At 36.1% G+C, this 13,899-nt stretch overlaps 4 protein-coding genes across 8 annotated transcripts in view; all 4 read right to left on the reverse strand.

Moving 5' to 3' along the window:
* LOC132159610 (gastrula zinc finger protein XlCGF57.1-like) overlaps positions 1-4,781 on the reverse strand; it is a 114,036-nt gene extending 109,255 nt beyond the window's left edge. Inside the window, exon 1 of one of the 2 annotated variants that reach the window (XM_059569167.1) lies at positions 4,731-4,781. The gene's annotated coding sequence lies outside the window, so the exon portion shown is untranslated. The remainder of the gene's footprint in view (positions 1-4,730) is intronic. The other variant, XM_059569170.1, reaches the window with a different exon arrangement.
* LOC132159627 (gastrula zinc finger protein XlCGF49.1-like) lies at positions 2,198-7,326 on the reverse strand. 2 transcript variants are annotated; one of them, XM_059569203.1, is made up of 2 exons: positions 7,306-7,326; positions 2,198-3,454 (listed from the first exon to the last, which is right to left on the reverse strand). In XM_059569203.1, the coding sequence occupies exon 2, from the start codon at positions 3,447-3,449 to the stop codon at positions 2,628-2,630; it is 822 nt and encodes a 273-aa protein (XP_059425186.1). In that variant the 5' UTR covers positions 3,450-3,454; positions 7,306-7,326; the 3' UTR covers positions 2,198-2,627. The 2 variants fall into 2 exon arrangements, with proteins under 2 accessions (XP_059425186.1, XP_059425185.1); XM_059569202.1 differs by lacking the exon at positions 7,306-7,326 and adding an exon at positions 4,731-4,845.
* LOC132159614 (zinc finger protein OZF-like) lies at positions 6,900-11,507 on the reverse strand. 3 transcript variants are annotated; one of them, XM_059569176.1, is made up of 4 exons: positions 10,258-10,993; positions 9,947-10,049; positions 7,306-8,285; positions 6,900-7,079 (listed from the first exon to the last, which is right to left on the reverse strand). In XM_059569176.1, the coding sequence occupies exons 2-4, from the start codon at positions 10,005-10,007 to the stop codon at positions 7,074-7,076; spliced, it is 1,047 nt and encodes a 348-aa protein (XP_059425159.1). In that variant the 5' UTR covers positions 10,008-10,049; positions 10,258-10,993; the 3' UTR covers positions 6,900-7,073. The 3 variants fall into 3 exon arrangements, with proteins under 3 accessions (XP_059425159.1, XP_059425158.1, XP_059425157.1); XM_059569175.1 differs by lacking the exon at positions 10,258-10,993 and adding an exon at positions 11,394-11,507 and having other exon boundaries at positions 6,900-8,285; XM_059569174.1 differs by having other exon boundaries at positions 6,900-8,285.
* A 1,065-nt stretch (positions 11,508-12,572) lies between these two features.
* On the reverse strand, positions 12,573-13,849 carry LOC132159358 (gastrula zinc finger protein XlCGF8.2DB-like). Its single transcript, XM_059568867.1, has one exon. The coding sequence runs from the start codon at positions 13,847-13,849 to the stop codon at positions 12,893-12,895; it is 957 nt and encodes a 318-aa protein (XP_059424850.1). The 3' UTR covers positions 12,573-12,892.
* Between the last annotated feature and the right edge of the window lie 50 nt (positions 13,850-13,899).

Consider the following 13,899-nt stretch of genomic DNA (forward strand, 5'->3'; position numbering starts at 1 on the left):
GAATCCTCATTAACAAGCAACGCGGTTTCTACATTTGCATGCCACATTGATTCAACATGCTTGAACGACGCAATGTCAGTACTCTCAAACCTTCTAAGCTCAGCTACCACTATAGAGAATCCAGAGGAAGTGGCAGCATCTGCTACGGAACTCCCAGAGGTGGCAGCAACTGCAGAAGAACATCCCGGAGTACAATTCAGCTCCCCTCATGGTGACGAGTCCAATTCCTGAACTGTCTGCTTATCTTAATTCTGCTGATGACTCTGATTTTGAAACGTCTTCTGGTTTAGTCACGACCATTGAGTCTGTTTGTCCAGTATCAAACACTAACTCCAGTTTTGAACCTTTTGACTGCCCTATTATGGCCAATGAGGCCGAAGGTGATCTGTTAATCCATTCAGTCTCTGCTAATGAATCTGAATATGATCTGTTTAATGATTCAGTATCTGCTAATAAGTCTAATAATTAACTTTTTTTTGTGACTAGAACCAACCATGGAGGTCATCTATGAACTTGTGTCTTGTCTAGATCTGGCCGCAGAGGTCGTCTGTGAACCCACTGATTGTTCTGTTATGGTCAAGGAAACTGTCTGCAAACTCTCTGCCTGTCTAGCCACAGCCAAGGAGGGCACCTGTGACCAGGGCCATAGCTGGGGCTTGCGGGGCCCCGGTGCAGGTTGTACCAGTGGGCCCTGTTTGAAAATGTTTAATTTGTATGTTCGTTCATTTTTATTTATTTGTGCTAATTGCACAATGTTTAAGTTGTTTCATGTTTGTAGGTGTCCAGGTACAGAAACCGAATAATTAAATATAAAATAGCACTGCATAGTCTTCACTGTAAAAATGTAATTAACAGTCAAACCAAAATGTATTCAGACACCTTCAACATTTCTTACATTATCACAGTTTATTTGCTCTAGTTTATAAAATGGTAATAAAATACGAGAAGAACTCAGTCAGAACAAATTCACCTTGACAATGTCAAATAACTTATGAAGAAAGATATGTAATGGATTACAATCAACCAAAACTTCAGACAACTGTCAGTATGAAAATATTTACTCAACTATCAATACTTTGTTGAACAATTACCAAGCAATGCTTAATTTTTTTCAGTCTGTGGTGTGAAAAGGTTGCATTAGCAATTCAGGAATAAAACACTTAAGCAAAACATGGTGAGGTCAAAGTGTCTGAATAATTTTTGGTCCCGTTTTTTTTTTTCTATCAATTTCACTAGTACTCCACTGTATGAAGATTTTTTTGGGGTATATGTCACAGTTTGCTTTATTTTGCTATACTCACGTCACCTACCTAAATTAATTATAGTGTCCTGCACCACTATTAAAATGTTTATTTTTTCAAAAATATAAACAAGTGTGTTTTATTGGGGTAAATGATCTATGAGCATTTAACATATTTCTATGCAGACTAATAATATGAAACTAATGTCACTAAACTACGGCTTTACACATTTATTGAATTTATTTTCAATAAAACTGAAAAAGGCTTAGAAGATTCATCACTCTATTCTAGTGGATAAAATTAATTATTACAAATAGTAGCCAATATTTGCACCTCATTATTGTAGTACACTACATTATAAAACAGTTTAGGCTACAATAATAATGTATTGAGTGTAAATTATTTTTAGTAAAAATTAACCAATATGCATACGTTATTTTCCACTTTCGATAATTTCCTTCATTTTATTGAAAATATATGCCTTTCCAATGTGATAAGGGATATGAAAAGGAAGAAGAACCAGTTCGGCATAAAGCGCTATCGAACTCGGCTCCATCAAATCAAAAAAAAACAAATGCTTTGAGATTTACAACCTGTGCCAATGAAGCTGACAGCTGTAAGATGTTTTTTTGCAGTGTTGTGTAACACTAACACACGGTTGTAGGTGGAGTTAGTGTAAGAGTAAAAGCCAATCAGCCTTTACCATACCTATAGGATGTGAACAACATGAATGAAGGACACAAAATGAAGGATGTCTTTCAAGGATCTTTTCAAATTGTTACCCCCTTCGTTGAAATCGCTACCTGATTGCTTAATCCTAACCCCAGCCCCAATCATAAACTCTCCCCAACACCTAACTCTAAACCTACCAATACTAGGAGGGTAATAATCTGGCAGGGGTCAGAATTCAGCACTACATCGACCATAGAGTGAGGGCAGTGAAAAAGGAGATAGACTTTCTAATTGATGTATTTATTTTTGGAGATTTATTGTATTCCCAGCCATAGGCGACATGACAAATGTTCAACACTGCATACAGATACAGAACAAAACCCAGCTAAAACACAACGAATTTACAGAACTAAACAACCCTGACAAGATGATGGTTGACACATTTTAAGTGATGCATATGCATTATAAGAATGCAATTTATTAAATTTAACAATACAAAAATCATAGCATAATTAGATCTAGAACAAAATTCCATGTAAGAAAAAAACTTTTTAGATTTTGCTCTTTTGGGAGGAATATCATATGTATTTTTTTTGGTCCTGTCTCTCATAACAACTGTTTTGGCACATTTTTCAAGAGATTGTTTGTTGCATCGTGCCACATTTAGTGAGAACACTGTTGCACTTGAAAGTGCTGGATCTGAAAATTAACTGCTTACTGTGATTTTAGACATTTGTTTCTTGTATGATTGAGTAAAGATGATGACGAAGCAAAACGTTTCCCACACGGAGGGCAGTGATAAAGCTTCTCTCGAGTGTGTGTTTTCATGTGACCCTTAAGGTGTCCTTTTCGGGCAAAACTCTTCCCGCACTGATCACATGGGTACGGCTTCTCTCCAGTGTGGACCCTCTCGTGTGTTTTCAGATGTTCTGACTGACTGAAACTCTTGTCACAGTGTGAACACTTGTAAGGTTTTTCTCCATTGTGAGTTCTCTGGTGCCGTCTCAGTTGAGCACTATCAAAAAATACATTCCCACATTCAAAGCACATATGATTCTTCACACCGCTGTGTCTTTTCTGGTGTTTTTTTAAAGCAGCCAGCTCAGTAAAACTCTTTCCACACAAAGAACAAATGTGAGGCTTCTCCTGTGTATGAACTTTCCGGTGGTTCTTCAGGGCATCGGTCCTAAAAAAATCTTTACCGCATTGATCACAGGTATAGGGTCTTTTTCCAGAATGATAACGCAGGTGTAATTTGAAGCTGTTCGCCTTACTGAAACTCTTCCCGCACTGATCACATGTGTAGGGTTTCTCTCCAGTGTGGATTTTCATGTGTTCCTTAAGGCCTGTTTTTTGTGTGAAACTCCTCCCGCACTGATCACATGTGTGCGACTTCTTTCCAGTGTGGATTTTCTTGTGAACTTGAATTTGTTTGGACTTTTGGACTCTTCTTCGACTCTTCGATTTTACACCAGTTTTGACATCCTGTTTCTCCTCAGCTTCACTCAGCTCTTCACTCTCCTCATTCTCTTCCATCAGGTCTAAAATAAAAGTGAGATAGTGTCATTTTCAGTAAAAGTCATAAGACTAATGTAAATACAAATAAAAATGAACCCTGGTGTAATAGCAAGAAGAATAAAACTTTTATACAATGAATATTTTGATTACTTATTAGATGTAACAATATTTTATCCAATATTTAAATGTTTTTCCTTAATCAGTAACAGGGCTCCAGAAAAAAAAGAAAGATAACTTAAGGGGCCATTGTCTCCTATAGAATATAGGCCAAAAAAGGCACCTAATTATTTATCAAGTGCCACAGAATACATGTGTTTTATTTCTTTATTTTTAACCCTTGTGTCCTCCTCATTTGGGAGTCACACTTAGTCAAAAGTGAGCAGACACACTGAAATGCAACTTTTTTTCTTCATTATAATCAATATAATATTTTTGTTTGATAATAATTTTCTTTTATATTTTGAGAGAATTTTATGGTACTAATATTTATGCAATAGTTATATTTTTTTCCAACTGAAAATAGAAAAAAAAAAAAAGAAAAAAAGAAAATTGTTTATTTACAAATACATTTTCAACTATTGCAGTATTTCAGATTAAAATAGAGACCAAGCCTTCAAAATACTACTTTTGAAGGCAGAATAGCTCCTGGTGAGAGTTGGCCAAATGTTATGTGATTTTTCAATTTCTGTACCTGCACTCCTACAAAAATAAGAATCAAAAGCATTATTTCATTTGTAACTTTTTTGTAATATATTTAATTATGATTATACAAGGCAATACTTGCACCATAACTTGAACCACAGCAGAAAAAAAAGATCCTTTTCGTTGAGCCCTGTAATGTACAATTTACATCCAAAAACAATTCATTCTCAAAAGAGTCGTGTAGTAACAATTTAGAAGAGGGGTTTGTGAATTTATAACAACATACACTAACATGAATAAATATAATAATTAATCTTAATAAATATCATTAAACTCTCGCTATGATGCGGAAACTACCAGGGTTTTTCTGGGTCTTAAACGCCTTCAGCAAACGTTCGCATGCATACCAAACAATAGTGTCAAAAAAGTAGTTTCAATTTAGAGTTTGTTATTCGTATCGTTTGGGTGGTCATACGGCTTAAATACAGGACGATTCCGTATTATTTGGAAAGGCTGTGTTTGGTTCAGTAAGCAGACGCCAGAAAAGACGCACAAATAGAACAGCATCAGATTAAAACAACACAAAACGACCCTGTAAAACCTTGCTTTAATAAGCTGTATGCATATAACTTTATAAAAATGTACGAAATATCTCACCTCAGAAGACTCAAAGCTGTTTGATGGCTCTAGCTTCTTCTTCTTCTGCACATTTATTGGCGGCTGGCATACCAATTTGATGCATTACCGCCACCAACTGTTTAGGGTGTGGAGCTTCAATGCGGATTTAGACGCTTACAGGTAGGCTACTGGTCATATAATTAGAATATCATCAAAAAGTTGTTTCACTAATTCCATTCAAAAAGTGAAACTTGTATATTATATTCATTCATTACACACAGACTGATATATTTCAAATGCGTATTTCTTTTAATTTTGATGATTATGACTGACAACTAAGGAAAATCCCAAATTCAGTATCTCAGAAAATTAGAATATTGCTTGAAGACACCTGGTGCCCCACTCTAATCCACTAATAAACTCAAAACACCTGCAAAGGCCTTTAAATGGTCTCTCGGTCTAGTTCTGTAGGCTACACAAGCATGGGAAAGACTGCTGACTTGACAGTGTCCAAAAGACGACCATTGACACCTTGCACAAGGAGCGCAAGACACTAAAGGTCATTGCAAAAGAGGCTGGCTGTTCACAGAGCTCTGTGTCCAAGCACATTAATAAAGAGGCGAAGGGAAGGAAAAGATGTGGTAGAAAAAAGTGTACAAGCAATAGGGATAACTGCACCCTGGAGAGGATTGTGAAACAAAACCATTAAAAAATGTGGGGGAGATCCACAAAGAGTGGACTGCAGCTGGAGTCAGTGCTTCAAGAACCACTATGCACAGACATATGCAAGACATGGGCTTCAGCTGTCGCATACCTTGTGTCAATCCACTCTTGAACAACAGACAGCGTCAGAATTGTCTTGCGTCAAAAAGGACTGGACTGCTGCTGGGTGGTCCAAAGTTATGTTCTCTGATGAAAGTAAATTTTGCATTTCCTTTGGAAATCAGGGTCCCAGAGTTTGGAGGAAGAGAGGAGAGGCACACAATCCACTTTGCTTGAGGTACAGTGTAAAGTTTCCACAGTCAGTGATGGTTTGGGGTGCCATGTCATTCTGCTGTAGTTGGTCCACTGTGTTTTCTGAGGTCCAAGGTCAACACAGCTGTATACCAGGAAATTTTAGAGCACTTCATGCTTCCTGCTGCTGACCAACTTTATGGAGATGCAGATTTCATTTTCCAACCGGACTTGGCACCTGCACACAGTGCCAAAGCTACCAGTACCTGGTTTAAGGACCATGGTCTCCCTGTTCTTAATTGGCCAGCAAACTCACCTGACATTAACCCTATAGAAAATCTATGGGGTATTGTGAAGAGGAAGATACGATATGCCAGACCCAAGAATGCGGAAGAGCTGAAGGCCACTATCAGAGCAACCTGGGCTCTCATAACACCTGAGCAGTGTCACAGACTGATCGACTCCATGCCACGCTGCATTGCTGCAGTAATTCAGGCAAAAGGAGCCCCAACTAAGTATTGAGTGATGTACATGCTCATACTTTTCAGTTGGCCAAGATTTCTAAAGAACCTTTCTTTGTATTGGTCTTAAGTAATATTCTAAAATATAATGTGCCCGCATTTTTGGAATTTAGTGATATTTTCTGCCACAACAAAACAAAACATATGCCTTCATCTCCAAAAATATTTTTATCTTAAATTTTATAATTAACTCAGAAAAGCTCACTGGCGACTCGTTTTCTTCAGTCCAACTAGAACTAAAAGAAGGACACAAAACTAAGGCTGTTTTTCAAGGATCCTTCGAAATGAGACAGCCTTTAGAGGGAGGGCAGGACTGCTGCGTTCCTATACGAAAACTAGGCCAGTCGTACAGTGAGGGAAGCAAGAAAAGATAATATTTTTAATGAATGTATTTATTTTTGGAGATTCATTTGGAATTATTACATGCATAAACAAAGGATCATCAACCAATAAAATCTTTTACATTTAAATTAACTTCCCTTTGTTCTACCTATAGTGCCAATATTTACAATTTCTTATATAATTTTTTTTACATTAATAATTTAATAGTTTGTTTAATTCTATTTAAGTAATGATAGTTTGAAGATAAATATTTTAGTCTCCTATGTGTTCTGTAATACCCTTCTGTTTTGTGTTTCAGTTCTAAGCAAAGTTTTTGCATTGAAGACTTCTGAGGATGACAGAAAACCTGAAGGAGATCAATTCAGTTTACTAAAAGTTGATCAAAAAGACGTTTTCAAGTGATTTCCTTGTTTTATTTATTAGTTAGAATAGATATAACATTTGAACTACAAAAGCTTAATAATCATTAAAAGCTTCTGATAAGTCTGAAATAATCAGCAATCGGTTAATAATTTTATCTCTGATTGATTACCAAAATAATCACTTGATGTGGCTCTCCACAGCATCACATCTGTAAGTACAGATCAAGATTTAAACTACTTACTGTAATTTCAGACATGCATCTTTTTTTTATGATAGGTAAGAGAATATAATTGAGTGAAACTCTTCCCACATGAATGGCAGTGATACGGCTTCTCTCCAGTGTGGATCCTCTCATGTACTTTAAGATATACGGACCGTTTAAATCTCTTGTCACAGTGTGAACAATTAAAAGGTGTTTCTGTAGTGTGAATTACCTTATGCTTTTTCACTTCAGCATCTGTAAAAAAAGCCTTCCCACACTCAGAGCAAATATGATCCTTCACACCGCTGTGTCTTTTCTGGTGTATTTTTAAAGCGTCCCGTTCACTAAAACTCTTTCCACACAAAGAACACAGATGAGGCTTCTCCTTTGTATGAACTTTCAGATGCCTATTTAGGGCACTTGCCCTAAAGAAATGTTTACCACACTGGTCACAGTTATAAAGTCTTTCATTTGAATGAATAAGCAGATGACTTCTAAAAACACTTGATATTCTGAAACTCTTCCCACACTGATCACATGTGTACGGCTTCTCTCCAGTGTGGATTGTCATGTGAACATTTAGGAAATCTTTTTGTGTAAAACCCCTGCCACACTGATCACATTTGTACGGCTTCTCTCCAGTGTGGATTGTCAAGTGTTTGTTAAGATGTACTTTTCGTCCAAAACTCTTCCCACACTGATCACATGTGTACGGCTTCTCTCCAGTGTGGATTCTCTCATGCCTTTTCACATATATTGACCGTTTGAATCTCTTCTCACAGTAAGAACACTTGTAAGGTGTTTCTGTAGTGTGAACTATCAGGTGCACTTTCATAGCAGCATATGTAAAAAAAGTCTTCCCACACTCAGAGCAAGCATGATCCTTCACACCACTGTGTCTTTTCTGGTGTCTTTTTAATGTAGCCCTCTGAATAAAACTATTTCCACATAAATTACATACATAAGGCTTCTTCTCCCTTGTATAAACTTTCAGGTGGTCCTTCAGGTCATCTGAAAACCCTTCAAGATGACATTTTATGTGAACATCAAGATTTTTCTTGCATGAGAAACTCTTTCCACACTGAGGGCAAGTGAAATATATTTCATCTCTTCTTTTCAATGAGAGACTTGAGGATGTTTCTTCAGTTTTTACATGATGTTTCTCTTCTACTTCAGTCAGTTCTTTAATCTCCTTGTTCTCTTCTATCAGGTCTGAAATTGAAAGTAAAAAACGTTCAGTTACAGTAAGTTTTCAGTAAAGAATATAAGTAGATGTGAAAGGAAAAAAGACATTTAAAATAATCCAATTACAGGCACAGGTTTTTTATGAAGAACTATCAAAATTTTACTACATTTTACAAGTCAGGTTTTAAACATTTTCTAAATTTTTACAATTTTTATAATTTTCAACTATTAACTAGATTTAAAAAAAAAAAAATACAAATGTTTTATCATATATATATATATATATATATATATATATATATATATATATATATATATATATATACACACATTAAGGTTCCAAATGTGCTATAAATGTTTGTGTGATCACTTTGCTTATAGAAGGTTGTGACAGACCCAAATCCTCACTGCTACATAGTTGCATCATTCCACTTGCCAAATATGTTAATGTAGTGATTACTTCCATTTCTGGCTCTATGGCATTTCTGCATGGTTTTGGAGATATTAGTGTCTCTCTAATAATATCGGTCATAAACAATCCCTGCACGGTCTAATGTGTATCGTCTTATTAACTCACTGTCAAGCATTGTGTGCAACAAATATCTTCTCCTTTCTTCATGTTGAGTCTATTTTCTCCACTACTAAAGAAACTCTTAAGCATCTTCAAAGTCATTGTCCGTACTCCCAACAATTTTGGTCCTTAAGAGCTCTTTTAAGGGTTTAGATGCTTTCTGAATTACTGTTTTCTTTACTAGAATCTTTTCTTTTTAATTTTAGGGAGTAAGCACCCACAATTCTGAGAATTGTATTTCAATTTTGTTACTAGGCGCAGCTCACTTCGATTTTTTTATGAATACGGGTGCAGGTTTTGGCTGTCTGTGCTGTTCAGATTGATTGTTGTATGACATCCAAGTGCCATGAGAGGTATAGAGAGCAGAGCAGACGGCTGATTTAAGCTTGTGAATCCCTCATGAGCAATGCCGCTTCAAGTCGAACACACCTGATATGCACGTGCATCGCTTTGACAGTTCTCTACAGATCCCACCTTCTCTCACGTCACGATTGGTCGATTATATATACAATGCCTGTTATTTAATTGATCAAACTACTTTAAACCATTACCAAAACAGGAAAACAAAGCCAAAACTTACTGAATTATTCTGAATAATTTTAGGCAATATATCTTGCTCCAATTGTAAACCATGCCCCCCAAAGTGAGGGTGATCTAGCCTTGGCAGAAATTAACCCCTTTGGTCTTGGAGCCTCAGTGTCCAGCTCTAGCTTCTCAGCCATGCAGAAGTCTTGTTTCATTTCAGGTTTCTGCTCTGGCTTTCTTTTTAAACCACAAATGAAGACAATACCAGCCCATAATATTCTTTAATTTTTTTTACCGTATGCCTTTTCTTTTTGGATGGGCAAGTTTTGAGGGCATTAGTGACTTATGCACCGTTATTTCCTTCAACTGCAGGTGCCAGTACACTACAATCCATCATATCATCAATGCTGAATAGATGAGCCTCGACTAAAAATCCAAAATAATAAATAAATGAACCACTGTATAATTTGTAACTTTGTGTCTTTTCTGTACTGCAGTTATTTCACAGAGTTTATGATTTTTCTTACTGCAACCATTAAATCTGATGAACTGCTTAATGTTTTATAAACTTAGTGAAGAATGAAGGACATACACCAGCCTATTTGTTCTTCAGTGTCTTCCTGTTTTATTCTCCAGGGTTCTGGATCAGTCATGTTTTCGACTTTCCTTCATAAACTGTTGTGGGAGGAGCAGATCTGCCAAAAATAAAGAATAAATTCGTTATCAAATTGATGCTTTCAGAAATTGCAAGCATAAAATGCAAGTCACACGCTGAGGAACACACTTGTCAGATGCATTAAACAGCACACGCATCTGCCAAAGAACAACAGAGCAAGATGTGGCAAAGTCTCTTGCTTAATATATAAAACACATTCCTGTGTTTAGGATGACTTTAACATATACCTTTCCCACAGTAGATCAGCTACCGATCGCTATCAGCCAATAATCGCTTCTAATGATTTGATAAACCATCTCTCAATTTGCCCATCTCAGAAGTCAAAGATGCATTCCTGCTGTGAGAGGTTCAGGGACAAGTCAATGCACAGACGACATCTACATTCAATTTGCAGATTTTGCACACAGAACATAGGTTATAGCTCTTAATATACAACTGTAAATGTGCACCAGAGAGATGAATTTATCTTTAAAATCTAAAAAAAGTTTCTTCCAGGTGAACATGCCTCTTGACTGACCACCTAAAGAGATTGTACTCCACCCATACACAAAACTGTATATGACACTGGTCTTAAAATAATACAAATATTATTGAAATACCTCAAATAGATTCTTTTTAAAATGCATTTTCTTCAGCAAGTTGAAATGCAGTACCGTGCCTGTGTGGACACAATGAGGATTTTATTACCTCCACCTAATTTAGGGCCCCGCAAAACAATCATACAACATAGAAAGTCACTCAGATTTGATTAATTTAACAATAGTTCCTCACATCATTGAAAATAAAGGACAAATATCTGTACTGTACCTCACAGCACATGTCATTCCATTGTCTGCTTGTGAATAGATTGGTTTTTAGACAATCACGTGTATGTATAATTGAATGCAATAATAATAGATTTTATTCTAAAAAGAATATGCACCAGTTGTGTAGTAGTAACGTAGGAAAGGTTCTCTTTTTTATTTTTTATCACAATATAGCAAGAGCAGTGACGCGGGGGCGCGCAGCCGGCTGAGGATTCTTCTGGGTCTTAAAGCCTTCAGCAAACGTTAGCAAAACAAACAATGATTTATTCAAAAACAATTTATTTTAAAATTTAGAGTTTGCTTTTCGTGTGGTCTGGGCGGTCATACGGCGTATGCCTGTGTATGAGGGACAAACTTATGTCTTAATTATGGGACAATTCAGTATTATTCAGAATGGTTAGCAACCCGTCACTGCTGGGCTAAATGTTTGTTTCAGTTAAGAAACGCCAGAAAAGACGCACAAATAGAAATGTACCAGATTAAAAGAACACAGGAATGAGCCTGTAAATCGTTGCTTTAACTATCTGTGTTTGTATAACTATAAATATTCGAATTACCTCATCTCAGAAGACTCAAAGCTGTGTGATGGCACTACTGCTCTCCGTTTTCTTTTTCTTCTGGAGTTTGATGGCGGTTGGCTGACCAACTTAAAGGTGCATTCCCGCCATCTACTGGAAAGGAGTCTGAAGTTTGAACCAACGAAAAAAAAAATCTATTCTATTAATCAGTTCTGTTTCTTTCAAATAAATAAAGAATTCATTATGAATATTAGATTTTTTTGGCTCCTAACAAGAACCTAGAGTGACAAATTATTTATTCATTCCCAAAAGAGCTAAATTGAAATCTTACTCTTTCATACGCATCAGTGTTATTTCTGCTTGACACATTGGTTATAATTTATGGTTTCAAGTTTCCCTATCCTATGCAGAGACTGATTTAATGAACAATGTCCGATACGCATTCTTGAGATTAATACATCCTCTTTTCTGTTTCCAAACCACTTTCTTTCTGGACCATTATTTCTTGTCTTCAAGACAGCTGCTGCAGGTCATAGAAATGATATATATATATATATATTAGGTGTGGTTAATTATGGGAAGATTCAATTATGAATGCATTTATATCATTCAAACCCAGCTCAGCGCTGTACGTCATCTTACATGCCTGTTGCTTAGTGACAAACATCAATTAAACAATTACACCAGCCTAAAACTTTAAATGATTAGCTTAATTTGATCTGCAGATAAGATACATTTCCAAAAGTACATGTATGCATTTCGCAGACGCTTTTATCCAAAGCAACTTACAGTGCATTCAGGCTATCTTTTTTTTTTTTTTAACAGTACGTAAAAAAAAACAATTTGTAATTATTATTATACATTATAGGTAATTTTCCACACAAAAAAATTACAACATAAAAATGCCGTTAAAAATCAAATTGAGTGAAAACAATTTATAATAAAAGTCTTTATTCTTTATCTTTATACTTTCTATTACCACAGTATATTAAGTGTTGGTTTGCATCATGGGCAGTTAGAGTTGTCTTGCATTTTGAAATGAAATAGGATCAACTGACACATAATTTGGGGAATAAGGTTGTTAGAATGCACATTTCCCCGTGTGTACATAGCCTTGTGTTTCTCTTGTGTTTGTCAGTCATTGTTTGGTATTAGGAGTTCTCACAACTGTATGGTTTCCCTGCATCTTTATCAAAGTTCTCCTACATTTAGATCTTTGCCACAGCTTGCTGTCTCCTTTCCTGTTACAGCTTCATGATGTAGCAGACAGGATTACTAGGGCCCTATGAAATCCATTTTATTGATGAATATATAAAATATTTATTTGTATTAAATAATCGAATTGTTTTTCTAATTTTAAACAAGTAATGAGTTTGTAGATTAATAGTTTCGTCTCTGAAATAGATGCCCTTTTGTTTTTCTTTTTTAGTCCTAAGCAAAACTGGTGTAATGATAACATTTGAGAAAGAAATAAAACTTAAAGATCAATTCAGTTTACTCAAAGTTTCTTAAAAAGTCACAAACTACTTATTGTAATTTCAGATGTGCATCTTTTTTTTATGACAGTTTAGAGAAGATAATTGAGTGAAACTTTTTTCACATGAATGGCAGTGATACGGCTTCTCTCCAGTGTGGATCCTCTCATGTACTTTAAGATATACGGACCGTTTGAATCTCTTGTCACAGTGTGAACACTTGTAAGCTGTTTCTGTAGTGTGAATTCTCTGGTGCATTTTCACTTCAGCATCTGTAAAAAAAGCCTTCCCACACTCAGAGCAAATATGATCCTTCACACCGCTGTGTCTTTTCTGGTGTATTTTTAAAGCGTCCCGTTCACTAAAACTCTTTCCACACAAAGAACACAGATGAGGCTTCTCCTTTGTATGAACTTTCAGATGCCTATTTAGGGCACTTGCCCTAAAGAAATGTTTACCACACTGGTCACAGTTATAAAGTCTTTTACTAGAATGAGTACGCAGATGCATTTTAAAAACACTTGATATTCTGAAACTCTTCCCACACTGATCACATGTGTACGGCTTCTCTCCAGTGTGGATTGTCATGTGAACATTTAGGAAATCTTTTTGTGTAAAACTCTTCCCACATTGATCACATTTGTACGGCTTCTCTCCAGTATGGATTTTCATGTGTTTGTTAAGATTTCCATTTCGTCCAAAACTCTTCCCACACTGATCACATGTGTGCAGCTTCTCTCCAGTGTGGATTTTCATGTGTTTGTTAAGATTTCCTTTTAGTCTGAAGCTCTTCCCACATTGTTCACATGTGTGTGGTTTCTCTCCAGTGTGGATCATCTCGTGTATTCTCAGATATTCTGACCGTTTGAATCTCTTGTCACAGTGTAAACACTTGTAAGGTGTTTCTGTAGTGTGAACTGTCTGGTGCACTGTCAGGTCACTATCTGTAAAAAAAGACTTCCCAAAAGAATGATTCTTCACATCACTGTGTCTTTTCTGATGTATCTTTAATGCACCCATCTGACTAAAACTCTTTCCACATAAATCACATACGTAAGGCTTCTCTTTAG

The sequence above is a fragment of the Carassius carassius genome, chromosome 16, assembly GCF_963082965.1.
Source record: "Carassius carassius chromosome 16, fCarCar2.1, whole genome shotgun sequence".
Taxonomy (NCBI): Eukaryota; Metazoa; Chordata; class Actinopteri; order Cypriniformes; family Cyprinidae; genus Carassius; species Carassius carassius.

Excerpts from the sequence above, each read along its gene's own strand:
- LOC132159627 (XM_059569203.1), bottom strand. The coding sequence starts at position 3,449 with ATGGAAGAGAATGAGGAGAGTGAAGAGCTGAGTGAAGCTGAGGAGAAA.
- LOC132159614 (XM_059569175.1), bottom strand. The coding sequence starts at position 10,007 with ATGACTGATCCAGAACCCTGGAGAATAAAACAGGAAGACACTGAAGAA. Across the intron at positions 8,286-9,946 it reads TGAAGAACAAATAGGCTGGT|ACCTGATAGAAGAGAACAAG; the intron begins GTATGTCCTTCA and ends TTTCAATTTCAG.
- LOC132159358 (XM_059568867.1), bottom strand. The coding sequence starts at position 13,849 with ATGGGTGCATTAAAGATACATCAGAAAAGACACAGTGATGTGAAGAAT.